The sequence below is a fragment of the Podarcis pityusensis genome, assembly GCF_964106645.2.
Source record: "Podarcis pityusensis genome assembly, chromosome: 4".
Classification (NCBI taxonomy): Eukaryota; Metazoa; Chordata; class Lepidosauria; order Squamata; family Lacertidae; genus Podarcis; species Podarcis pityusensis.
The window spans coordinates 66,272,707-66,298,229 of record NC_138027.1 but is presented as its reverse complement, the minus strand read 5'-3'; the positions used below and the strand labels follow the sequence as shown (position 1 = coordinate 66,298,229).

The window sequence follows — 25,523 nt, the reverse complement described above, 5'->3', positions numbered from 1 at the left end:
CCCACTGCGCAGCCGCAAGGGTAACCGAAACTGTTTTGTGCCTCACGTCGCTGCAGCCGCTTCCGCGTCCCGACTCCGGGTCTGTTCCGTCGCTGGGCCTCGCCGCGTCGCGACCGTCCGCGGCTCCCCTCCCTCCTCCTCTCTTTCGGCACCATGTCTGCCAAAGGTAAGAAGCTAGAAACGGACAGGGAGCCGGGAGCCCACCCGCCGCCTGCCCGCATGCGCAAACAAGGAACGTTTCCAACGGCTGGACGCGCAAACGGCCGTTGCTCAAGCAGCCGAGCCGTTCGCGAGGTGCCACCTCCGTGTTGAGCTCTTATTGGCCCGCTTCGTGCTCAGCGGCGCTGCTATTGCGCAGCGCGCTTGTCTGTCAGCGTTACGTCGACTCGTGTGCGGGGGGGGGGGGTAACCAAGACTGCTTGAGATTAACGGGCGGGGAAAACGAGGCCAGGCTTGAGATTTCTTTGGCGGGCGAATAAAACCTTATTGAACTGAGGGGATAATGAAATCTCGCTACCTTGGTGAGCGCGGAGTGTGGGGAGGACGCGGGCGCCCACCTTCTGTAGCTGTGTTACGCGAAGGAACCGAGCATGTACGAAAATGCTTCCCTCGCCACTGCGCGTGCGCGTGCGTTGCCGTTGAACACCGGGAAGCCGTTTGCACGGCAGGTGGCTCGAGGAAGCCGTTCTCGTGCGGAGGGAGCGGGGAGACGCAGGTCCGTGTCCCTCTGTGCTCGATGGGGCACAAGACTGCAGCCACCCTGAGCGGTCTTACGTGTGTTTCCTCAGAAATGAGCATCGCTCAGTTGTGTGTACAATGGCAGCGCAGTCGTCCATCTAAACTTTAAAGCTGAGAGTAAAAGGGCCGTTCTGACTGCGCAGACAGTGCCGGATTTACGTATAAGCTAAACGAGCTATAGCTTAGGGCCCCACTCTTTTGGGGGCCCCAAAAAAATTTAAAGGGGAAAAAAATCTGGATGTACATATCCAAAATATAAGATAAAAAACAAAATAAAATCTACACACAGCAACAGTGTTTTGTGTTGTGTAGGCTCCTGTTATGTGCAAATGGCTTTAGATACCTATTAGGTCCATAAATTACCATATAGCATATATTCAACACAAAAAAACAGCTGCTGTTGACAAAGGACAGCTGGACATATAAAGGGCCCGTTACCTTCAGTAGCTTAGGGCCACATCAAACCTAAAACCAGTCCTGTGCTCAGAACAGCAGCTTCCTGAGAGTTGTAGAAATTATACCTTTGTGGTGTGCTTAATTTTCCTATAACTTTGTAAGGTGTCTTTGAAAACAAGAATGGAAAGGTGAAATTATTCCATCCAAAGGTGCTTAATTTTTTCCCTTTCATTTCCAAACTGTTATTTCAAACAATTATTTAAACAAATAAGATAAAATGAGGAAATCCAGACAGTATCCCAAAGAGCCAGTGGTGGGAGTTCATACCAAGAAATTGTCTCACACCCATGTTGAACACAAAAGTTAAAACATAGTGGTTACTGTGATCACATTTTAAAAAATGAGGAAGTATTAGGCCATGTATTGTCATTCTAACACCAGAAACAAGGCAGCTGCATGGACCTGCTTTGCAGCAGAAAAAATAAAGTGTCGGGGTGTGGGTGGGTGTTTAGTACACACATTTTTCCCTTTAAAAAAGGGGGTTTCCCCCGCAAAAGCATTGAATGGAGCCATATTGAATGGTACAGCTGTCATCTTTGTTCTGATGTCTTTTTCTTTGGCTGTCATTGATCCTTGGGTTTTGTGTCCTTAAAAGAGGTACACTTATTCTTGTGGTAAAATTTAAGTGCTTCATACCTAATGATAGGGTACTGTAAGTCTTAGCATCCAATAAGACATTTCATTAACTCCTATTTTATGTATCCAGGTCAAACTAGGATTCTGTGCTTTGCTCAATAGATTGGTGAGAGTGGGGGGAATCTACTCAGGAGACAATTAGGAGCGTAATTGGGCAAGCCTATGCATGTGCTTTGCATAATCTAAAAGTCAAATGAACACATCATCCTTTCCAATATAACCACTGGAAAGTCTTGTTTTTGTTTTTTTGCCCAAAGCCTCCCTCCTAAAATAAAAAGGGAGACAAGGGAAAAGTGAAGCAAGCGCAGCTCTAATAGGTACAAAGTGAAATGTACCCCAAACAATTAATAAGGAAGTAAATGAGTGATGCAAGACCTGAGTCCAATCCACAATCCAGCATTCCCTCCACCAAGGACAGTACAGTGCTGATTCTTGGTTTTGTGTGATGCACACATTGCATGCTCCTAACTTCTGCCCCTTTATTTTGTGATATTTCAGGCTACTTTTAAGATGAACTTATTGCATTGTTCTTTTACTGTGCGTTTCCATATGAATCAGCTGCACGCTATTATTGCTATTATAACTGCGAGTCTCTTCAAACCTGCTAAACAGGTTCACTACACTTCCCCCCTGCCCCACCTCATCTTTATTCTTTAACCTTGGGTGAATAAGAATTAATCTGTGGGAATGAAGTTTTATTCTCGGTGACTGGATGGTCATAACTGCTTGGGAGGAGCAGTACTTATCAACGTGCAGCTGTGCTTAATTTGAAAGCCATTTTCTCTAGACCTTCACTTTCCATGTGGAAAGTGGAGGTTTGTGATTGTAGTACAAGTCAACCGAATTCTTCCATTAACTTGAATGGGCGGGGGGGGGGGGAGAGAAGGCTGCTTTATTTACGTTATTTTAAATTATAAAGCAAAGTAGACAAAAAATCTACTATATGGTTCAATAAAAGGCTTTTATTGTAGATACATTGGGCTGTTGGGCTTATACAGAGAAGTGTAAACTACTGTACTTAATAGCATCTAATTCATCTCCCCTGCTGTGTACATGTTTTAGGCTATATTGCAGTGCACACTGAAGATGATGACAACACTGTAATAATTGATGATTCAGAAATGGAAGATACAGAAAATGGACCTAAAACTCAAGGGAAGTGTGATGGTCGCTATGTAACTCATCTTACATATGGTAATTATGTTTAATTTCATTTTGAAAGATGATTATGACTTTTCATATAGGGGGGTTCAGCGATGTTATCTAGGGAAGCATAATTTTTGTCTGGCCTTGGTACTGTAGCCAAGCCAAAACTTGTGACCTCCAGATTTCTACCCTTCCAGTGCCAGATTTGAAATCTTACCCACAGTGAATCAAATTTTCTGGAAATACTTTTTTAATGTAGCATTCTGTGAGAAGACTAATTAATTGGGATAGTGAGGTATAAAACTAAATTAAATCTTTCTTGAGTGGTATCTAAGGCATTATTAAGACACTGCCTAACTTACATTTTTAGAAGGTAATGAAGATTTATTGGATATAGAGGAGCAAGCTGGATCACAGGAAAATCTTTCAACAAGTGCGCCAAGGCTCAGTCGCAATCCAGAACAAATGGAATTAGTTTATTTACGTAAAAGGCGCCGACTTGCATCCTCTTTAACGGGGGTAAGTATATTCCAATAAATTACTTGTACAGTGGTACCTCAGATTAATAACTTAATTTGGGTCACAGAGATTCTAGGGTTTTAGGGGTTGTTTTTTAAGTAGACTGCAAAAGACTGAAATCAGCTTATCCCAGCATTAAAATACAGTGGACGCTCAGGTTGCGAACGTGATCCGTGCAGGATGCACATTCGCAACCCGCAGTGGCACGTCTGCGCATGCGAGCATTGCGATTTGGCGCTTCTGCACATGCACGACCTCCAAACCCCGGAAGTAACCCGTTCCAGTACTTCCGGGTTTCAGCGGTCTGTAACCCGAAAAAAACGCAACCTGAAGTGTCTGTAACCCGAGGTATGACTGTATAAACTTTTATCGAATAACTGACACAAAAATATAACAATTCAAACTGTTTCTATAAGCCCTGCTTACTGTCTTTCTATGAACTATTAGCGGTATCTGTGGAGCACATTGATCGTTTCCATGTAATGAATTTCTTATCCACAGCGTGGCACCAGCGTTCTGCTTTTCTTAACAAAACTTAGTATGGATTAAAATAATTTTTCTTAGTCAGCCCACGGAACAATAATAACAAATGATTATAAGTGCCATATCAGTTATAATTTATGTTATTTATATTCTTTATTTCAATATCTTTATTAGATGAGAGCCAAAGAGCCTGAATATGAAGATGGAGATGTTATTTATGAATACGACCCTGATGATGAATGTGTATGTATACTTCCAAAAATAATTTATAGCCTCTCTGTAGGAGGAACTGCGCAAATTAAAATACTGCTTTCTTTTAAATTTGAGAGCTTTATTTTATCATTTTTGTTTCCAATTATTCCTGTGACTGGGTTACATTTTCATTGTCTTTACACTAGGGGAGTGTTGTATCTGAAGCTTCATGTGCAGGAGATCAGCAGAAAACTCTTATGGAAGTCCTTAATTATTGTCAGGTACTGTGCCGTCCTTCATTGTTTGTTTGAGAAGCCATTTGTCATGGATAGGGAATGTGTGGCCCTCCAAATGTCATTACACCCTCACCATTGGCTGGGATAGACAGGAGTTCAAGTCCAGCAACTAATGGTTCTCCATCCTTGCTTTTATAAGTTCTTCCAAAACAAGGTCTGTTTAGGCACCAGTTTCTTGGTTTTCTCCCTTGAGTTCCAGCTGGCTTTGAATCTCTCTTCCAATCTGACATAAATAAATGTATGTTTGCAGGCCATGTATGATGCCATTCTGAAACTGGATGAGAAGTTTGAGAGCCTTCATCGCAAGGTCTCAGAAATGCAACACACCCAGTTAAAGCCTTTACTTTTAAAACCAGTGAGTATTAAATTGCTGTAGTTGCAATTCGTTTTTGTTGATGTTTTGTTAATTTTCTAATTGTCTTTAATGGTGTCTTTCTTATTGTGTTTCATTGTGATTTAAAAATGGCATTAAGCTTCTAATCTGGCCATGCACTAGAGCAGGGATGGGCTAGCATAGCCAGTGGTCAGGAGTGATTGGAGCTGTAGTCTAACAGTATCTCTAGGGCACAGGTCCCCCATCCCTGTGTTGGGATACTGCTAGGGAGACAAAGGCCATCATGACTCCACGTCGTCTCAGGACGATCCATCAATCTCCCGTAGATACAGTATCAGTCAATTAGCGACACGAGCCTCGGAAATAGCTGTCCACATCCCAGGACTCATGCACGCCCTTTTCACAGAGTTCGCACAACGAAAGATGCACTCAGGAGAGCAGCATATTTACAGCTTTATTCAGCGTTGGTCAGAACAAAGGAAGAACATGACTGCCTGACTGCATGTCAAGGCAACAGAGAGAAACAAAAACTATATACAAAAACAGAAACTTACTGTGAGCCGGAAGTACGCAGGCTGTGACTCACAACAGCCTGTCCTTTTTAAGGTGGAACGGAAATATCCTAACATCCTGTGCATCCCTAACCCTGTACCAGAGGCACATAACTGTGTACAGCTTGGGATAGCACAGTACACCTAACAGGGCCCAAGTTTGGTTTCTATTACAATGCAAGATTGTGTATATAGTAATAAGAAAACATTGCACAAAAACATAAACCTAATGTTTGCATACAAAAGGCTAGCCTATATTGTATAACTTTTTTCAAAGTTGCTGAAATAACTTTATATAGCTTGAGCTACAAATACAGTGGTACCTCGGGTTACATACGCTTCAGGTTACAGACTCTGCTAACCCAGAAATAGTGCTTCAGGTTAAGAACTTTGCTTCAGAATGAGAACAGAAATCGTGCTCCGGCGGCACGGCAGCAGCAGGAGGCCCCATTAGCTAAAGAACAGTTTCAGGTTAAGTACGGACCTCCGGAATGAATAAAGTACTTAACCCGAGGTACCACTGTAGACTATGATTAAGATGGCTAACAAAACATGATGCAAAACAAATCTGAACATATAAATTCAGTTCCGTTCAAAGCATAGCATTTGAGTACTCCTGCCTCCAGTATGTGCTCACCTGATAATCTCCACTTTTTCAAATGGGGCTAATGCCAAGCAGTGTGGCAAAATGGAGTGTTTGCTCAATGTTTTTCTCTCCTTTTCAGAGACCACTTAGGTTTACGTACAGAAGTCCTAGAAATCTCTTGCCTGGAAAAATCAGAATCCAGAAGGCAACAGAAAGAAAGCCAAGTCAGATCTTACCCCCTGGGCATGGATGTCAGAGCCAACCCATGAAGGTTAAGCTACAAAGAGCTCCTATTTTGACCAGATCTGCGGTTAAGCCAGTTCCACACACCCTTCAACCTGAATCACAGCCCCCTGTGCACAGGCAGAGTCCACCACTTCCTACAATTGTTTCCACCCGTTCACTATGTCTCCCATTCAACATGGCTAGTGACATGCCTAATATTCCTTCACAAACCAATCTAGCAACCTTAGTCAACAAAAGCTCTGTTTCTGTCGCATCTTTGGCAATAGCCTCACCAGTGGTGTCATCAGTAGCATCTACACCACCGGCAGCTAATTTAGAGAGAAACAATAGGACAGTGACTAACAAAACTTCACCTGGAAGTAGAAGTATTCGTAATGAGCCACCCTCGTCATCTTCTGTTTCTGCCAGTTCAGCAGTTGCCTCTAGTCGTTTATTGAATGCTCCAGTTACAGCTAATAAGATGCCCGACCTTCCTTCACAAGCTAGTCTTTCAACTACTGATAGTCCAGCTCAGGTAGAATCTTCAGCTGTACCCTCACCAGTGATATTATCTGAAACCAGTTTGGAGAGGAAAAAAACGCTGGTAACTTACAGAACTTCAACCGGTGGTACAGATATTAGTAACGAGGTACCCTCTTCTTCTTCTATGAGTCATAATTTTGGTGAGTTACAGTTTTCATAAGAATAATGTGTTTAGCTCTTAATTCCTTCTTTAATTCCACTCTTTTGCATGAACAGGGATTCTTCCATTAAACTGAAAAGGTAGCCACCCACTGTTTCTCATAGCACCAATGTTCTGCTTTCTCACTTCCTGCTCCATAAAGGCAAAAGGCATCCCTATTGTACCTGCCCTTTGGTGGAGGCGTCACAAGGGCATAATGGCAGGTTGTATTTTCATAGCAGCCACTATCCTCCAACCATTTCCCTGTCCATCACTCAGCCTGGCACTGTTTTAAAAGGTGCTTCTGTGTTGCATCCTTTTCCTTTTCTTTTTTTATTGAGTGTTATTCTTTTGACTGAATATTTAGGAGACTTTCCCTACAGCTCACTGAAGTTTGCAACCAGACTTTGCAAGGATGGTTAGCATTACTATCTGGGTAGAAATAATACTGCACTACTGTTATTTGTGAAAAGAGCAGGGATGGGGAAGTTCATGTGCTGCAGGAGAAGGGGTAAGGAGTCTGTGGCCCATTCCCAGTTTCTCAATCATGGTTAAGAGGTTAGAAGAATTGTGTCTTTACTGAACGGGGGGGGGGGGGGGGCTTCCAAACACGTGGGCCATGTCTGTGAAATGTTAGAAGCCCAGAATGGCACTTTGGAGGACTTGCAGTGGGTGCAGTGCAATTTTGTTTTAATACTCTTCTAATATTTTCCTTTATCTAGAGTTCATTGGTGATCCAAAGCGGAATGTGAAGGTCCTTGGCAACTATTTGATGAAAGCGTGGCAAAAGACCGTGCCAAAGTATGCTGCACGCTACTTGGTCCGGGTTTTGTTCCCAAAAGAAACATTGCTATGCAGTGTTATGGGTACAAGGGCTCGAGGACGCAGGACGCTAGACCCAAACAAGGTCGCTGCAATCAGAGGTATGTCACGCAGTAGCGGAGCAAGGTGGGGGCAGTCCGCCCTGGGTGTCACCCCTGAGGGGGGTGACATCGCCGGGAGCGGCGCCCCCCAGGACGCTCACCGCCGTCTGATGTCTCACTGGTTTAAGAGAAGGGGTTAGATTTTCAACCCTTGGTAGTTCCTTAGGCCAGAACTATATAATAAGACTCAGACAGGGTTTCCAGTTTTATGTTTTCTTCCAATATTTAGATAGAGTAGAACAGTAGGTAGGAAATAGCCAAGAAGAAAAGTGCTTAATCATTTCCCTCCCAGTTCTCATCCACAATTCCTTCTCTCTCAAGTGGTTTTCTCCTTTCCCCCCAGCTGCCTAGAACAACAGAAAGAAATATGGCTAGGAGACAATGGAAAGGGGGAGAATAGTGAATAGGAGAAGGTTTAAACTCCACCCTCGCTGGGCACTTTTTCTCCTCTGCAGACATTCTTTCCCTAATGTTGCCTTTAACTTGCAAGTATGATTATACTTGCAAGTATCAAAAAACTGCATGTTTTCATACATTCATACACAAAAACGGCAGTTCCTATTGCAACTGGAGCAAACAAATTTGCCTGATGGTATACATGCACTTAATTCAGTTCAGATGAAATATGGTTTTCTTTGCTTTATGAAATATTCTTAACATATTTTACTACCTAGTCGCCTTTGTCTGGTTATAATCAGGTAATCAGTATTTATTTTCATAAATATTTCAATTTACACAAGCTCTCAAAATGGATACTCTCATGGGCTCTCACTTGTGGGGTGCCTCAGGGTTCTGTCTTCTCCCCCATGCTTTTCAACATCTACATGCAGCCGCTGGGAGAGATCATCATGGGGTTTGGACTCGGTGTCCATCAATATGCGGATGATACCCAGCTCTACCTCTCTTTCAAATCAGAACCAGTGAAGGTGGTGAAAGTCCTGTGTGAGTGTCTGGAGGCAGTTGGAGGATGGATGGCAGCTAACAGATTGAGGTTAAATCCTGACAAGACAGAAGTACTCTTTTGGGGGGACAGGAGGCGGGCTGGTGTGGATGACTTCCTGGTCCTAAATGGGGTAACTGTGCCCCTGAAGGTCTAGGTGTGCAGCCTGGGCGTCATTTTGGATTCGCAGCTGTCCCTGGAGCCACAGGTCAATTCTGTGTCCAGGGCAGCTGTTTACCAGCTCCATCTGGTACGCAGGCTGAGACCCTATCTGCCCGCGGACTGTCTCGCCAGAGTGGTGCATGCTCTGGTTTGCTTTCGCTTGGACTACTGCAATGCGCTCTACGTGGGGCTACCTTTGAAGGTGACCCGGAAACTACAACTAATCCAGAATGCGGCAGCTAGACTGGTGACTGGGAGCGGCCACCGAGACCACATAACACCAGTCTTGAAAGACCTACATTGGCTCCCAGTACGTTTCCGAGCACAATTCAAATGTTGGTGTGGACCTTTAAAGCCCTAAACGGCCTCGCTCCAGTATACTTGAAGGAGCATCTCCACCCCCATCGTTCTGCCTGGACACTGAGATCCAGCGCCGAGGGCCTTCTGGCAGTTCCTTCACTGCGAGAAGCCAAGTTACAGGGAATCAGGCAGAGGGCCTTCTTGGTAGTGGCACCCACCCTGTGGAACGCCCTCCCACCAGATTTCAAGGAGAGCAACTACTACCAGACTTTTAGAAGACATCTGAAGGCAGCCCTGTTTAGGGAAGCTTTTAATGTTTGATGGATTACTGTATTTTAGTATTTTGTTGGAAGCCACCCAAAGTAGCTTGGGGAAGCCCAGCCAGATGGGCGGGGTATTATTATTATTATTATTATTATTATTATTATTATTATTAGTATTATTATTCAATGGTTTGTTTAAAACAGAAGCGTGGTGTTTCATAGTAACATAAGTGTGCTTTTAAAAATAATAATTGTGTTTTTGAATGCAGAATTTCTTGCTGCTTATTTCCCAAGTTATGATCTAAGTGAGCGTGGGAAAGACTGGAAAACCTGTATTACAAATGTGAATGCAATGATCCGCTGCTTACGTTATGAAAGCAAAACAAGTCCAGTAAGTTCTTTCTTAGTGTTGACGCCTCTATAAACACATCCTAGCCCAGACTGCATTTCTCTGAAAGCAATTATTTTAAGTTTGAAATCAGAAGTTAATAATAAACGCTGAAACCCAGAAAGTATTAAGGATGTTTCAGGCTCATTGATACAAAATATTTATAGATCTCTAGTTACTGAAGTAGTGATTCACGGCCATTGCTTCGAATGTTTCAAATTGAATAGAGAATTTACAGAAGAATGCCTACCTCTTTTGCTACTGTGTCACTGCTATTGCCAAGAGCAAAAATAACGTAGCTTACTCAATTGAAAATACTATGAAATAAAATAATAGACAATATTGTTCTTGCTTTAATTCATTTAAGTTTCTTCCTTATGATATTTGTAAAAGTTTATTACTGCATTTTTACATTAGTTATGGAAATATTCCTCCCTGCTACATTGCTTCCTAGATCACTGAGGGAAAAGAGAAAGCTCCTGAAGCTCCAGACACATCCATGTGTGTAGATTTAATTGATATTGGGGAAGAGAGTGACATCAATTCTCAAACCAGTTCAATATCAAACCAGCTTCAGAATTCAACAGGGGATAATAATAAAAATGCACCTTCTTCCAGTGAACCACCTTCTTTAGAGCCAATGGGTAAGCTGCTGAACCTTTGTTTTCTTTGTCAGAACTGTGCAAGCCATATGCAGTATGCAAACACTGTAAACCAGTCCTCCAGGCATTTAAAAACCTGCATTTCCCCCCTTGTCTGTCTAAGAGGGAAAGAATGGGGGTGGGGCGATCAAGCAGCTTGCAGAGCATAGTGGCTGGTGGGTTATACCTAGCTGGGTAGCTCACAAGTTAAATTAGACTTTTAGCAGTCGGACTGATAAATCGTCCTTCATTTTTCCCCTGCTTCAGTTTAGACTGAGCATGCAGACATGGGTTTGTTTTAGTTACCTACTTTAGGCATTTCAGAAATATAGAATTAGGAGGAATCTGCTCAATGTAGAGACAGAACTCTTCATTTTTAATCAGTTTTGAAAACAAACATGAAACCATTCCACTTAGAACAAAACAGGATAGTTAGATTTCTAAGCTTTTTAGATGGTCTCTGCTTTCAGACTGACAATCTTAGGGCTGACATTTGTCAACCATTCTTGAGCCATTCTGCTTAAAGAACAGGGTTTGAAATCTTTTTCATAATAATAATAATAAAAATGCCTCCTCTCTAGCACACCTTGGGAACCCATCAAGGAATGTCCAGTTGCCCTTTTCAGTTATTTTTGCAGCCAAGGGAAAAACTCGGCCAGAACTTTCAGCACGCTACCTGATACGTCATCTGTTCACAGAGAATATCCTGATAAAAAGCAATGTGTATGGCAACCTGGACCGTGGCACACATCCACTGGACTGCAACAAAATAAATGCTCTTAGAGGTCAGTAACGGTTTCAGTAGGAGAGATGCAATCCCTAAAGGCAATTTAACGGGAGAGTAACCCCCATGGAACTCAGTGCAATTTGGTTCCGAGCAGACATTATATAGGACTGAGCTGTCAGGCTGTGAAATATTTATTCAAATATTTATAAACTATTCTTTAACAAGATATATCAGGGTGGTATACAAAATATAATAAAATCAGCAAATGTATTCATAAGATTTAAAACATTAATAAAACATCAGGAGATACTGGTTGGTGAAAAAGAAATTCATATTGTGGAGTTCTGTCTAAACAAGACCTCTTTCAGAATATGTCTAAAAGGAGGCAGAGTAGCTTCCTGCCAAAACTCTACTTGTAGGGCGTTCCACAGCAGGGCTTGCCAGTTTCAGTGTTTGGTCTTTACTGCATAGGCCAACCAAATCTCAGGCCAACCTACCAGAAGTGCCCCATCAAGAGATTTCAGTGATCAAGGTGGAATTGTTACAATAATGGCAGCATCGAAATTGCTGCAGTGTCAAGTGACTTTATCTTCAAAATAATGGACCAAATGGTCAAAGGAGGCCTCCAAATGCCCGTCCCCACCTACACATGAGACCAGATTCCAGGTGGTCTGTAAGAGCTCTGCTGGATCATTACTAGAGGCTGTGAAGTAGGACTTCTTTGCTGCCCTTATTGCTGCACGGTAGGTCCGATTATGCACCCTAATCTGCTCAGTCAGCTTTGGAGCGAGTTCTGTGCCACCATCTTCCATCCTGTTTCATCACACGCTGCTGCCTAGGATACCAGGGCTCCTCAGCACCAGAGGAGCAATCATATTGATGAGGCTCTTCCAAAAGGCATTTACTGCTCATTTGTAGGATTCCTGATTTAGTAGTTGCTTGTCAGAAGCAGTTACGGGTACTGTAGCATTCTCTCTTCAAAGTAGGATGCCTTTAATTTGCCTAATCTGAACAGTGTACAACTCAATACTTACTAAGCAATATAAAACTTTAATAAACAATTTGTAACTTGCTTTTTTTATTATTAGACTTTCTGCAAGAGACTTACCCATCTTTTGAGCTGAAGGAAACTGGATATGACTGGAAAGCATGTGTTGCAGCTATAAACAGCACAATTCGCAGCCTGAGATTTGACCATAAAAAGGCCTCATCTGCAGTCCAAAGCAAAGTGTCAGCTAAACCACCTCCACTGTCACGAAGTTCAAAATGTTCCCTGTGAAACCCTGTTGCAGTATAACAATATAAAAGCAACTTTCTAGTCTGTCAGCCATAACTGTGTTAGATGTAGCCTCTGCTACAGTCACAGTAGATTTTTTTCAAGATGTGGTACAATAGTTTATTTTCAGTAACTGTCAACTGAAGAGTTTTAGTATTCTTAACAAGATGAAATTTAGTAGATCAGAGTAAGAATTTGGTTTCTATCTTGTGTCAGTGATGCTTCTTTCTGCTGTAGAGGATGACAGGCATTAAGGAAACTCATTCTCGATGCACAGTGTCTTCTGAGAAATGCTATTCCTAAGAAAAATTACCTGCAAATGGTGTGTGCGTGTTAGTTACACTGGACATGGGTTACAAGGTAGAATACAGTGGTACCTTGGTTCTCAAATGCCTTGGTTCTCAAATGCCTTGGTTCTCAAACGCCAAAAACCCAGAAGTAAGTGTTGCGGTTTTTGAATGTTTTTCGGAAGCTGAACGTCTGATGTAGCTGTCGGCTATTGTTTCCAGGGCGCCTGCACAAGAAGCTGTGCCTTGGTTTTTGAACATTTCAGAAGTCAAACGGACTTCCGGAATGGATTAGGTTTGGCGCTTTTGTTTTTGCTATTTATTTCACATTTTTGTTTTTGAGGCTTTTTCAGTTAATTTGTTTTTTTGTGACTGTGTGGAACCCAGTTCAGTACTGATGGATTGACTGAGTGACTACAGAAAGGGATAAAAGCCCCCCATCCAAACAATGACTATCATCAGTGCAGCTAAGAATATTTCTTTTAAAAAAATAAAATTTATCAATACTGCCTTATTTATTTTATAGTACAGTACACTGATTATTGCTTTCATTTTATGAATCAATGGTCTTCATTAGATAGTAAAATTCATGTTAAATTGCTGTTTTAGGGGTTGTATTTAAAAGTCTAGAATGGATTAATCTGTTTTGCATTACTTTCTATGGGAAAGCACGCCTTGGTTTTGGAATGCTTTGGTTTTAGAATGGACTTCTGGAACGGATTGAGTTTGGGAACCAAGGTACCACTGTAGTGGAAGCCCAAGGAGGAGCACAAAGTGGATGTTTTCCTGAGTTTTTGAAGGAATACAAGTTCTATGTGGGTTAATTCCTTGTGCATCTATACCAGGGTGGCTAGCCTTCTTTCTGATGTGTAAATTTTTCACATGGGGTATAATTTTAATTTGGGAGCACTTTCAATACATAGTGAAATGTTGTACAATATCAGAAAGTGAATCATGCCATTGATGCAGAGTCTGCCTAAACAGTGTTGAGCCTGAAGGAGTGGTAGCAGATATCCACAACTGAATAAAGGACAAAAAAAATGCTAACTTCTTTTTCCTGGTACCAAAACTGGTTTGCATCTTTCCCCCCACCCTTTAGCTTCACCAGTCATGAACTGGCAGGACGAAGGGGAGAAGGAAGAGGATCCCAGCAAGGGGTGTAGCTGGGATGGAGACACACTGGGGCAAGCAGGGGATGGGGAAAGAAGTATTCACAGGGTAATGGAGGGGATGGGGGTCAGTGCACAGGAACCAGCAGAGGAACCCCTGTCTCCCTGAACACTGGGCTCTGAGTGGGAGTGGCACTCTAGGAGGCTGAGGCAGGCAAGGGCCTATAGCTCACTAGCTGGCCAAGTGGAGCTTGCTAGCTCTGGGAGGAAGTGTATGATTCCTCAGCTGGAGTAGGCTTGGAACAGGTGAGGGTCACATGCCTCATCAAGCCCAGATGCTGCAGTCAGCAAGCAAAGTACAAAAGGGAAGCAAAGCTGAGGTGCTGTGTCTGTTCAGCAGCCCACGTTGATGGGCCTTGGCTTGGATGCTCCTGGACGTCTACAGGACTGTGCTTTGGGTTTGACTCTGGACTGTATCCTGACTGCTGGACTTCAGACTTGACTACTTGGATTGACATCTGGACTGTGTTTCCTGACTTTTGGACTTTGCTTGACCCCAGGACTTTGGACTTGACATACTGACTTGCTGCCAGGTAGGCCAGGGGTTCAGGACATCACCTCACATTTGAATATGATGTAAAGATGATAGCTAGGCACATATTTTTGATAAAGTAGAACATTTTTATTGTGGGTTTCAGTTCTCATTTAGAATAGGTTTTGTCTGACATTTATGCATAAATATTCTGGAATATTTATTATAAACTAGAAATGAGTTTTCTTCCTTTTTGTCTAATATAGCTCCAAGCTATTGCTTTCCAAATTACAATCACCTGTCTCTGTCTTTTTCTTTTTTGTTATGTTGTTTACATTTAACACCTGGTAGTTTTATTTGATCATATTCTGCAAACCAGCTCAGTTGAATGTGTACCATCTTTTATAGTTTTTTGGATTATTTGGAGAAGTTTATATTTCAGTTTGCTGCTTAAGGCCTAAACTCATAGTTGCATTTACAGCCTCAGCTATGCACCTAATTTTGCTGCAATAGCCTTCACTTGTGAAGCCCTTCTATTTATGTAGTTATTTCAGACACTAGATCTGAAATTCCTAGAGGCTGGATCTTTCTCCTGGCTCTTACGAATCATGATAGGCCCATTGCCACCATCAGAGAAGCTATATCTGGAGGTCAGCCACATGACTCTAGAACTGGTTTTTAGAATGTGTCCATTAAAATGCCCTTTATATATTTACAGTTCTTTGTCCCAATTTGCAAGCTTCATGTTCTGCCTGAAAATACAATGGTGGGGCTGGGAATCTGAGTTATGATCAATGGCCATGTCCCTGCCCATCCAGTTCTAGAAGTTGTTGGTGCCTACTTACTATGTTTGGAGTTGTCTGTTTAAAAGCTAGTGACACAAAATACCAAACTGAGGAAGCCAAGCCCTTCATAATTCCCCTTTTCAGATTAAAATAATTGGTCTCAAATGCATTATGACAACATTATACAAAACTGGTCCTTATGTGACATTTAGTACAATGCAAGATGATGTATAGGCAACTCTCCATTTACCTAGGGGTTACGTTCTGGGGCTCTACATTTACTGGTAAGTGAAATCGTGTCTTTTGAGAACACCATTGAAAAAGCCTGCAAACATCCTCTAAAGCTCTGGAAACCCTTGAAAAACCCCAGCAGCACTTACCAGATTCGCCAAACTCAACAACAATTGCTCTGTCCAAACTTCCATTACCTTTACCTTGAATTTTGACCAGGAGTATCCTTAGCTGGAATCTCAAAACATTTCCAGCTTGCTATGATGTTACAAGGACATTGAGACATATAATGTATATAAAACAATATCCTGGTAAACCCATTGTTTAATGTGCTAATGTATTATCCAGTAACAAAATGACAAAATTATTCCCCCCCCCCCCCCCGGAGCAGGATAAGAGTTTGGGTTAGTCCTCTCCAAAATATAGGGGACCATTTCTGCTCCTCCCCCACCTTCCATTTCTGAATGATGTGCCTGAGTCCATGTATTTGTAAAAAGTAGTCTATAAAACCATTTGTGTGTGTACACATATGTATTTGGGAGCTAGGTATCGCTGGAAAATGTACAATACTGCTATAACAGAATTGTCATCAATCTTAAAAACTTAAGATAGTAAAACAGCCTCAGCTGGAGAGCAGAAGAATATACCGGCTATATTCCCAAGCTCTACTATAGTAAAACTGTACAAAAGCAACACACCCTGATAGTAATCATTCCCAGTTGTGCTATAACCAAGGCAACTGAAAATCTATTTTAAAAATGTATTGGCAGACAGAAACAACATAGTGCTAGGAGAGATGCTGGCTTTTTGGTTCATAAATTAGAAGTTTACAATTTAATCCTTTAAAAAAAGTTTTTATTTATTGCACAACTTATACTGCCCATATAACTGAACCTTTAGGCAGTTTTGCTGACCATCAAAATGCAATATAAATATTATGCTGTGAAAAAATCACTTTTTAAAATATGTTTGGTAGAACAGGTTTTTGGTTTAGATGTATGTGCATGTGGGGTCATGTAAGGGTTACATTTGAAAATGCTAAGTATCTGTTGCTGGTTGACAGTTGGCTGTTAAGTAAGTACCTGAGTCTGGTCTGGGGAAACTAGGTGAGGTTTAATCCTGAGGATAGTGAATTAGACTTTTGACTGGCTTATTGGACAGAAATTCTTGATCATTCATTGGACAGAATAGGTAGTCTGATGAAGGCAGGGAAATACTATGCCTGTCAAATCAGATTGAAGGATAGGCTGGCTGAGACATAAATAGACCTATTCTACTACTGTTGGGAAGCAGACCAGAGATTAGATGAGAGGATGACTAAAGAGAGGGAGATTGGAGGAGGGGGCGGTGGAGAAGAACTGAGCGGCAAGCCTGGAGCAGCTGGAAGAAGTTATCCGGGCTGGAAATACTGTCTGCCAGTGCTATTTTTCTAGAAAAAAAGGTGCCAGAACTCACCATGAACTCCCTTGTTCATGTAATGGCAGTGGTGCCCACCTGAGAGGTGACGGAGCTGTGTTCCGGCAAGTTACAGCTGAAAAAAAGCCCAAATCTGCTAAATTGTCTGCTAAATCATTAGCAGTGAGGTCATATAAGGGGATTAAATAGTAAGTTAAATTTGCAGTTTGGTTTGGGCCCTCTCATGTTTACTTCAACATCCAATCACTGTGATTGGAGTGCCCTGGGAAACAATTCAGAGTGACTTAAAGCTAGACCTGTCTGTCAAAACAAATGATTTCCAACGCCCTCCCCCAACCTTTCTACCTGTCCAATCTCCTCTCTGTCCCTTCATCTCTAAAGCTCTGGATATTTTCCCAATGAGCTTGATTTCATTTTTCAGAATAAAAGTATGAGAGAGAGAGAAATGGTTTAGCTTTGTGGAAAAACCGAGTCAATAGTGACTTGGAAGGTTAGGCACTTCCTGATAGCATGGTCATGGCATGAACTAACTCAGTAATGTGAAAGGCTGCCCTGAATCGCACCAATTCACATTATACAGTATAGAGTACACACACAGCCAACGCACATCCCCTACATTTACTAAATGGTGTCTAAAAGAATAGCTTAAAAAGAAATCTGAATTTAAAACAAACTAGCACGATCAAGTCTTAATCTATTAAAACTGAGTCGGGACCAAACATTGAGCTAAAAGCAGTTTTTCTCCATAGAAAAGGACCACTGGAGGAAATAGTTGACTTCTGCCGTTAAGGCTTGAAAGTGACACAATAAGTCATATATTGAATTTATTATTATGGACTTCCTACCAGAGCCAGGGATTAGTAAATCATCATAGGTGTTAAGAGACAGAACAAGGTATCTTGTATATCCCCAGGATCAGCCACAGAACCCATGTGGATAATCTTAAATCTGCTTTATGCTCCTCTAACAACCCAGGCTCTGTAGTGTAGTTACAGCAGGACATCTCTTAGCAAATATGTGCCTTTTATTCTGAAACTGTCAAAAAGAAGCAAAGAAGCTGATCACACAAAAACCAAGCCCAGGATGTTAATGAAGTCCAAAACAGCACCAAAACCACTATCTGTATGTTTCCTATCTCAGAGGAATCTCTTTAAGATTTTGGGATGAAAAGCAAAGTGGAATTTTTGATAACTGGGACACTAAAAAGAAAATCAAGGAAGGGGGAGGATTTCCATTGAAAGTCAAGCCACTGGGATTTAAATGCACTATGCAGCCATTATAAGCCAGATGCCTGAGCTGCTTGCCTTCAGAAATTTGATTTTAATCCAGAAGGTTTTACAGGTGTAAAATTAACCTCAGGAGGCTTTTAGTATTGTTCTTCAACAGCACAGCAGAACAAAACATATGGTGCATGAGAAGGAAAAATACAGAAAGCTTTGGGGCCTCAATCCAGGACCAGTATATTTATTAAAACTTAGCACTGTTCAGAGTTAGGGCTGCTTGAATCTGTCAATTTCAGTTTTTCTCAGTTTTCCAAGCTTAAATTCAGTTCACTATATTTCCTGCCTCTGTTGGTTTAAAAAACATTATCACATCAGCATTTTAGTGCACATTTCTCTTAATATATTCATTTTCATAGGCATTTTTTTCCTAGTACACTTTTTTGAATTACTCCATTATGTATTTTATATGTAGTAATAATAATAATAAATAATACTACCCCGCCCATCTGGCTGGGTTTCCCCAGCCACTTTGGGTAGCTTCCAGCAAAATATAAAAAATAAAATGTCAAGCATTAAAAACTGGGCATTTTTATTTACACCTTCCCCAAATATGTGCATTTGGTGTTGAATGATAGGTCCTTCAGCTAATATTTTGTTTTAAGAGGTGTGAATTAGGAAGAGTCACTTTTAAAATAAGAAATTTCTCTACCATTCCTGTGTAGGGCTATGGCACATTATTCCTATATTCCTTTTGTGAAGGTGAGATCTATTAAAATAAGGTACAAAGCAAGCTTGTATCACATCATTGTTGTGGTATTCCACATCTCTAAAAACTAAGCACATTTTCCAGGCCTAAAAAAGGCCAGTTTCTATCAGAATAGCTTTAAACTTGGCTAAAAAGACACATGTCTAACAAAGTGACTGCTGATACATCCTTTTCTGTGGTGGCTTCCTGATTGTGGTCTGCTCTCCCTAGAGAGGCTCACCTGGCACCATAATTACATGTCTTTAGACACCAGGCAAAAACATGCCTATTAAATGCCTATGGCTATTAAATAATCTATGGCCTGTGAAAGTGTGGTGCAGAGGACTGCTACTATTATGATTATTTTACTGTTGGACTGTCTTGTCAGTATGCTTTTTACTATGTTTTTATTCTGTTTTTATCATGGATGTTTTGTAATGTACACCACCACCCTGAGATCTTTAGATAAAGGATGGTATATAAATTGAATAATAATAATAATAATAATAATAATAAGCTGCTACAAATTTTAACTGCTTCCCAAATTGATTAGATAGCTTCAGTTTACTCATAGACAGGAGTTGCTACAAGCTGATTACTCAAGTGTTATTTAATGTAAAAACTGAAAAGCTTCCTTAATTTATATGCATATAATAAAAAGGGGGGAACAGCTGCAGAGCACTAAATTGCTTTCATTTATGTATTGCATTTATTTAAATTCATAGCCCACTCTGACCTAGTGGTTCAGAGCAGATAACTAGGAAATATGGGAGCAGATATAAAATATTCCAATAAATGCCCATTAAAATATCATTTTTTGCAAGAAATGCTCTAAAAAACCCAAAGCCCCTCACAAAACTACCAGTTCAAATATACAGCCTTATCCAATAGATGCTCAGATTTGTGATTTCACATGTTACATTTCAGGTGTACACCTGCACCTAAATGTATTTAAATATGTATCATGCCAGTACACTTAATACAGACCTGTGATTGGCTGTAGCTCCCTGTTGAATGTACACTCATTGGCAAATCCAGGTTTGCTATTCTGCAATGTGTAATGGTCCTCAGTGGGTCATAAAGAACTTGGCAGGATGCATTTTACTATGGCAGAAGGAAGCAGTTGAGTTGCAACACCCAGGGGAAAATACACTGGGCCATGCACATTGTTGATGTTTTTTATATTGGGCTGTTTGTCACAGCTATCTACTACTATACATTAGTACAGTGTGCTATTTCTAGCAACAACAACAAAGAGGGAGAAGCACAAAACAACATTCCAGGATTTTAGCACAGTGACCAAGATTAGAATTTTAAAAATTCCAGATAAAATTTATTGACTGCTGGAACAGCTGGGCAACATCTGAAGGCAGCTTACATGATTTGTAAGTGATATGTTTTGAAAGTCTAACTGTTTCCCAAATAGCATGCTGCTGCAGAACTGAAAATATTATGTACTTGAGTATATGTCAGAAGAATAGAGAACGTAAAACACATGCCACCCGAGTGCTTAGCCGAAAGCAACACTAGCAGAACTTGTTCCTTTGTCTGGAAAAAGTCTCTTCCACAGCTCCCACCACACACTTTAAGGTTGGTCAGACATTTTCTGACAACAATATTTTACAAGCAAACATATTGGCTATGGTCCAGATGCACACATGCACATAATCCCCATGCATTCTGGACTTTTTCCTGATAATTTTTCTCCAGTTGTACTAGAAATACTCCCATCTGTGATACAAAACCACTCGGTCCCTGTAAACGTGACTTCATAAAAGCTGTGGAAGACCACTGCAGTTCTCACCAAGGCCTGTTTCATATTATTCTGGCCACATAACTCCATTTGGGCATTCAGTCTCCTTGCATGTAAGCAAACATGAGAAGAAGCAAGAGCCTTGGTGGCAAGCTCCACCCCCTCCAGCACATCGTCAGTACCTAATTTAAAGCCCTCCACAATTGGGGAGATGAACATCTGAAGCTGTGAACTTCGTCTACTTGTGAAGCCTCACCATGCAATTTAAAACCCTGGTTGTACAAGAGACCTAAGCAATATACAGGAGAGATTTCTGGAGGGCTTCTGTCACCTTGTAAAAGGTAAAGGACCCCTAACAGTTAAGTCCAGTCATGAACAACTCAGGGGTTGAGGCGCTCATCTCGCTGTACTGGCCGAGGGAGCCGACGTTTGTCTGCAGACAGTTTTTCTGGGTCATGTGGCCAGCATGACTAAGCTGCTTCTGGTGAAGCCAGAGCAGCGCACGGAAACGCCGTTCACCTTCCCACCGGAGCGGTACCTATTTATCTACTTGCACTTTGACGTGCTTTTGAACTGCTAGGTTGGCAGGAGCAGGGACCAAGCAACGGGAGCTCACCCCGTCGCGGGTATTCGAACCGCTGACCTTCCGATCGGCAAGCCCTAGGCTCAGTGGTTTAGACCACATCGCCACCTTGTACTTGTCCCATATTCCACTTGAGCCACAAGACAGCTATGATGATGCAACTCTGCATAAATTATAATGGCCTTTTCTCCAATCTTAGCTGTTTGTACAGGTGTCTCCCATTTTCCCTTAAGCACATGAATCTATAAAAGCACAAGAAGTTGCCTTTGCTGGTACCATTCCTAACACGCACCTCAGAGATTTTAAGCTGCCCCTCTTGGCTCTTTCAAAAGCCCTCTTTTATTTTTCTTTCTTTCCCCCTTAAAATTACACCAAGCGCAATTGTTTTAAAACATTGAAAAGCAACAAAGTAGTATTACACCAGTCTCCTTTGAAAAAGCCTCTCCCACATGTGGTAGTGTGGCTGAGGAAGGGCACTTGGTCTGGAAACGTCTCCCCCTTAATAAAGCAAAAGGGGAGACTGGGAAGGAATGTGGGTTGTTAAAATACAAGATGTGATTTGAGAGACTTGTTGTGCTTTCCAAGAGAAGGCAGTAACGCTTGCTCAAATGTGTTGTTTTCCTGCATAATAACCAGCAAACCCCCATGCCCATTCCCTTGTTGTTATGGGATGTTTACCCCATCAAGCCTCCACCTTACCAAATGGGTAAGACAATAAAGTGTGCTCCTGACCTCAGAATGCCTGTTTTCATTGTTTCCTATCCAGATAATTTGGAGTAATTACCAGGAAATGTATTGGGTGGAGGGGGGGGATATTACAATGCACGGTTTAATTGCTAGCACTGAATGAGTTTCAGCTCTATTTGTTTTAATTTCTTGGGGTTGAAAATTGTGTGTGTGTGTGTGTTTATTTCCCACCAGTCTGCACGAAGCATTCCAGAGAACTCTAGATATATCAATGCCAAGAAATCTTGGTGGCAACAGGAATTAGAAAGTGTCCCGTATGTCACACTGCATAGTATTGATAAGGCTTTGCCAACCTGGTGCCTTCCAGCTGTTTTGGACAACACTTCACATCAGTCCCAGTCAGCACAACTGTGCTAGATGGGACTGGGGCGAATGTAGACCGAAACAGCTGGAGGCTTCCAGTTTGGCAAAGCTTTCTTTATATCATGAGCAGAAAGGTAGTATATAGGCTGCATCCCTCAGTATGTGAGCAAAGAGGGACTTGCTGTCCTCTGAATCATTATTATCATCATGAGGTAAATGAAAAATATATCACACCAACTTACGTTCTTCTGACAGCCTTGGAGTAGCACATCTTTGCCACATTTTCTTCTACTTGCAAGTCTATAAGGTTTTCAGAGTTCCATTTTTTGGTTCTCTGTGAAAAAGGACAAGAGCTGCCAAACTGCTGCCCCTGTTTCTTGCCCCTTGATAATCACAAGATATGTTCCTGACCAAAAAATAACTTGTTGGAAGTGTAACAGCAAGGATCATTCAGTTATTTCTGTTGCTTCTTGGCCTTTTCCCACCTGCGCTTCCATTTGGCGCTGTAAATGCAGCCGTGTGTTTACAACAAAGGCAGTGAGCAAGGCTCAGCAGCTGACCAGCTTCAGTGAGTTGGATAAAAGCCCTCAATCTGCTCCTCTGTGAGAGCCCTTTCAGGTCTTGCCTCAAGCCATGTGCTCAGTCGAATAATTCCATATTTTATAGCTGGTGCTGGCATCTATTTCTTGGACAGGACTTCCCAGTGGAAACATGTATGATCTGGTGTGGCAAGTCTCTGAACTGGGCTTCAAGTTCCCCTTCTTTGCTTCTCCAAGGAACAAGTCTTGGTCACAGTGACTGGCAATGGCTCTCCAGACATTCCTAGCCCTACATGGAAATGTCAAGGATTGAGCCTCAGATCTTCTGTATTCAAAGGAGATGCTCTACCACTGAACTATTCTTTGTGTCTTTGAGCAGACCAACGTTTCCCCTTAGACACATAGCTGGGAATCCAAACATTTGCCCATAAATATGATTTACCCATTTTATATCCTTGTTCCATTTTGATGCACTGCAGCATTGTAATGAAGGAGTTTCCTCTCTGCATCTTGCCATTAGATTACTGCTCTATTAGTGACACAGGATTGATAATTAACACAACTGTCATGTTTTCAGCTTCAGAAAATTCTCATATACAAGCAGAAGGCACATTTTCAAAATGGAGGGGGGGAATAGTATTTGGCTAATTGCATAAAGCATCTGCAGTGACAAAACCTTTCTGGAGTTCAACCTGCTATTGGAAACCCCAATACCCCAAGCAGGACTCCCACCATAGTTTTGTTTGCATGCAGCCGATGATGTTAATGATATCCTGATTATTACACATGAATTTGTCTCGATGCATGCAAGCCAAAAGAACAGGAGCTGCTCAATGAGTTGGCATTTCTCCTTTTCCTTGGGGATATGAGATAATGGCTCCAAATAAAATGCAAGATCATTAGTTCCCATTCTGAGCAACATCATTTCCAATGGAAGCAGTAGCTAGCTGTTTAGCTGCCAGCTCCCATTAGGCTGCACAGTCTCAACTATAACAAAACAATTCCAGCTTGACTCCCCTCCCCAATCAGCCCTAAGTTTATGGAGATGGAGCCAGCTGGATGGAATTTCAGAGTTCCAGTGAAACAATAAAAAGGGTACCATTAGTGGAAGGTAGTTGTTTGCAAATAAAAGGTGCCAAAAACCAGAGTCAAATTGCTCTGAAGTTCATGGGATAAATATACAACCAGACAGCAACTCCTCGAGGCTAGACCAGGCTTCTGAGCAGACCTGCTCAGCTCCAACAAGATAAACTCTTCCTGACTTTGCTTAACCAGCCACAGAATTGTAATCTCCTTCCTTGCATTCTGAATTTTTCCAGAATTCAAGAGCGATCTGAACCCCAATTCTCACAAGTGACTATGGAGTTCAAGTTCTAGATCACCCATGTGCCATTGCATCTATTATCAACATACTGCTTTACAAACCCAAATGGGGGCAAGCCAAGTGTGGGGGGCAGGCATTAACATGGACTATATCAACATGTCAATAGTTTCTTTTTCTTTTTCTCATAACCTCTGTGGTCCCCTGAAAGTTACAAAGCAAGAGGAAGGCACAGCTAATATGTTCTTGGACACCACTGTTGCTTAAGAACATAAGTGTCTTGCTGGTTCATAGCCCACCATTCTTTATAAGAGTCTAGCAACCAGTGGGTCTCCAGGGCCAGACTACACATTATATGTAATTGTATGCTTGTGGGGACAACTAAGCATTCTTTCTGCTGCAACTCAATCTGAATTTTTGAAAATGGTGACAAAATAGGAATAGGGATTGGTTAAGAAAGCTGGGGAAGTTGATGGAAGTATGGTACCGGCAGGAAAGGCCAGAAATGACTGGGACAGTCTTTAAAAGTAGACCAATGTCACCAGAACTGTTGTGCTTAATTACTGCCGTCTAAGGCTCTTCAGGGGGATGCAGGTGGCGCTGTGGGTTAAACCACAGAGCCTAGGACTTGCCGATCAGAAGGTCGGCGGTTCAAATCCCCGCGACGGGGTGAGCTCCCATTGTTCAGTCCCTGCTCCTGCCAACCTAGCAGTTCAAAAGCATGTCCAAGTGCAAGTAGATAAATAGGTACCACTCTGGCGGGAAGGTAAACAGCGTTTCCGTGCGCTGCTCTGGTTTGCCAGAAGCGGCTTAGTCATGCTGGCCACATGACCCTGAAGTTGTATGCCGGCTCCTTCGGCCAATAAAGCGAGATGCGTGCAGCAACCCCAGAGTCGGCCACGACTGGACCTAATGGTCAGGGGTCCCTTTACCTTTAAGGTTCTTCAACCCAACAGTTCCATATTGATCATATGATCAATAAAAACAAGACAGACCCTGCCTGCAGGGCTGTGGAAGGGGGGGGGAGCAAACTCAGGCACTAGTTCTTGAAAGATAAATTGTAGTCTTTAGAATGGCCAGCTGAAAATGAAATAGTTTGGGAAGGAGTCAAATGTAGCAGGTGTCTCAGCAGAGCCAATGGGGTGGTCTTGCTTCCCTTCTCTACTTCTGCCGCAGCCTGATGGAATTGGGGGGGGGGGTGTGCTGGCAGCTGACCATCGTGGGAAGAAGGGTCTAATAGAGCTTTTCTTATAGCAGAGTCAATAGAACGATCCTGCTTCTCATCTCTCTCTGACAATTAGTGTTCTGTCTGCAAAAGTGGTCATGTTGGATGCTAAAGTCATGATTTTAATTTGAAGTGGTGGTCTTTTGTACTTCCTTTCTGGGACTCAATCTGTTAAGCCTTAAATCCGAGTGTCTGGTAGATTGTAGATCACAGCCAAAAGCTAAAATCTTCCCAATTAAATCAATTAAATTTTCTTGAAG

The 25,523-nt window shown here is 42.0% G+C and overlaps 1 protein-coding gene across 5 annotated transcripts; it reads left to right on the top strand.

Annotated features, from left to right (window-relative positions):
- The first annotated feature begins 24 nt into the window (after positions 1 to 24).
- On the top strand, positions 25 to 15,109 carry BEND2 (BEN domain containing 2). Of its 5 annotated transcripts, none has more exons than XM_081001615.1 (12): positions 25 to 166; positions 2,893 to 3,024; positions 3,347 to 3,495; positions 4,153 to 4,221; positions 4,377 to 4,451; positions 4,717 to 4,821; positions 6,077 to 6,845; positions 7,567 to 7,767; positions 9,702 to 9,823; positions 10,275 to 10,464; positions 11,043 to 11,246; positions 12,277 to 15,109. In XM_081001615.1, exons 1-12 carry the CDS (start codon positions 154 to 156, stop codon positions 12,465 to 12,467), a joined length of 2,220 nt encoding a protein of 739 aa, XP_080857741.1. In that variant the 5' UTR covers positions 25 to 153; the 3' UTR covers positions 12,468 to 15,109. The 5 variants fall into 5 exon arrangements, with proteins under 5 accessions (XP_080857741.1, XP_080857744.1, XP_080857740.1 ...); XM_081001618.1 differs by having other exon boundaries at positions 48 to 521; positions 11,160 to 11,246; XM_081001614.1 differs by having other exon boundaries at positions 48 to 521.
- Positions 15,110 to 25,523: the final 10,414 nt, after the last annotated feature.

Bases quoted from the DNA above. Each gene is read 5' to 3' on its own strand.
- BEND2 (XM_081001614.1), top strand. The intron at 6,846-7,566 runs GTGAGTTACAGT...TCCTTTATCTAG, and splicing joins TTCTATGAGTCATAATTTTG to AGTTCATTGGTGATCCAAAG. The intron at 9,824-10,274 runs GTAAGTTCTTTC...ATTGCTTCCTAG, and splicing joins ATGAAAGCAAAACAAGTCCA to ATCACTGAGGGAAAAGAGAA.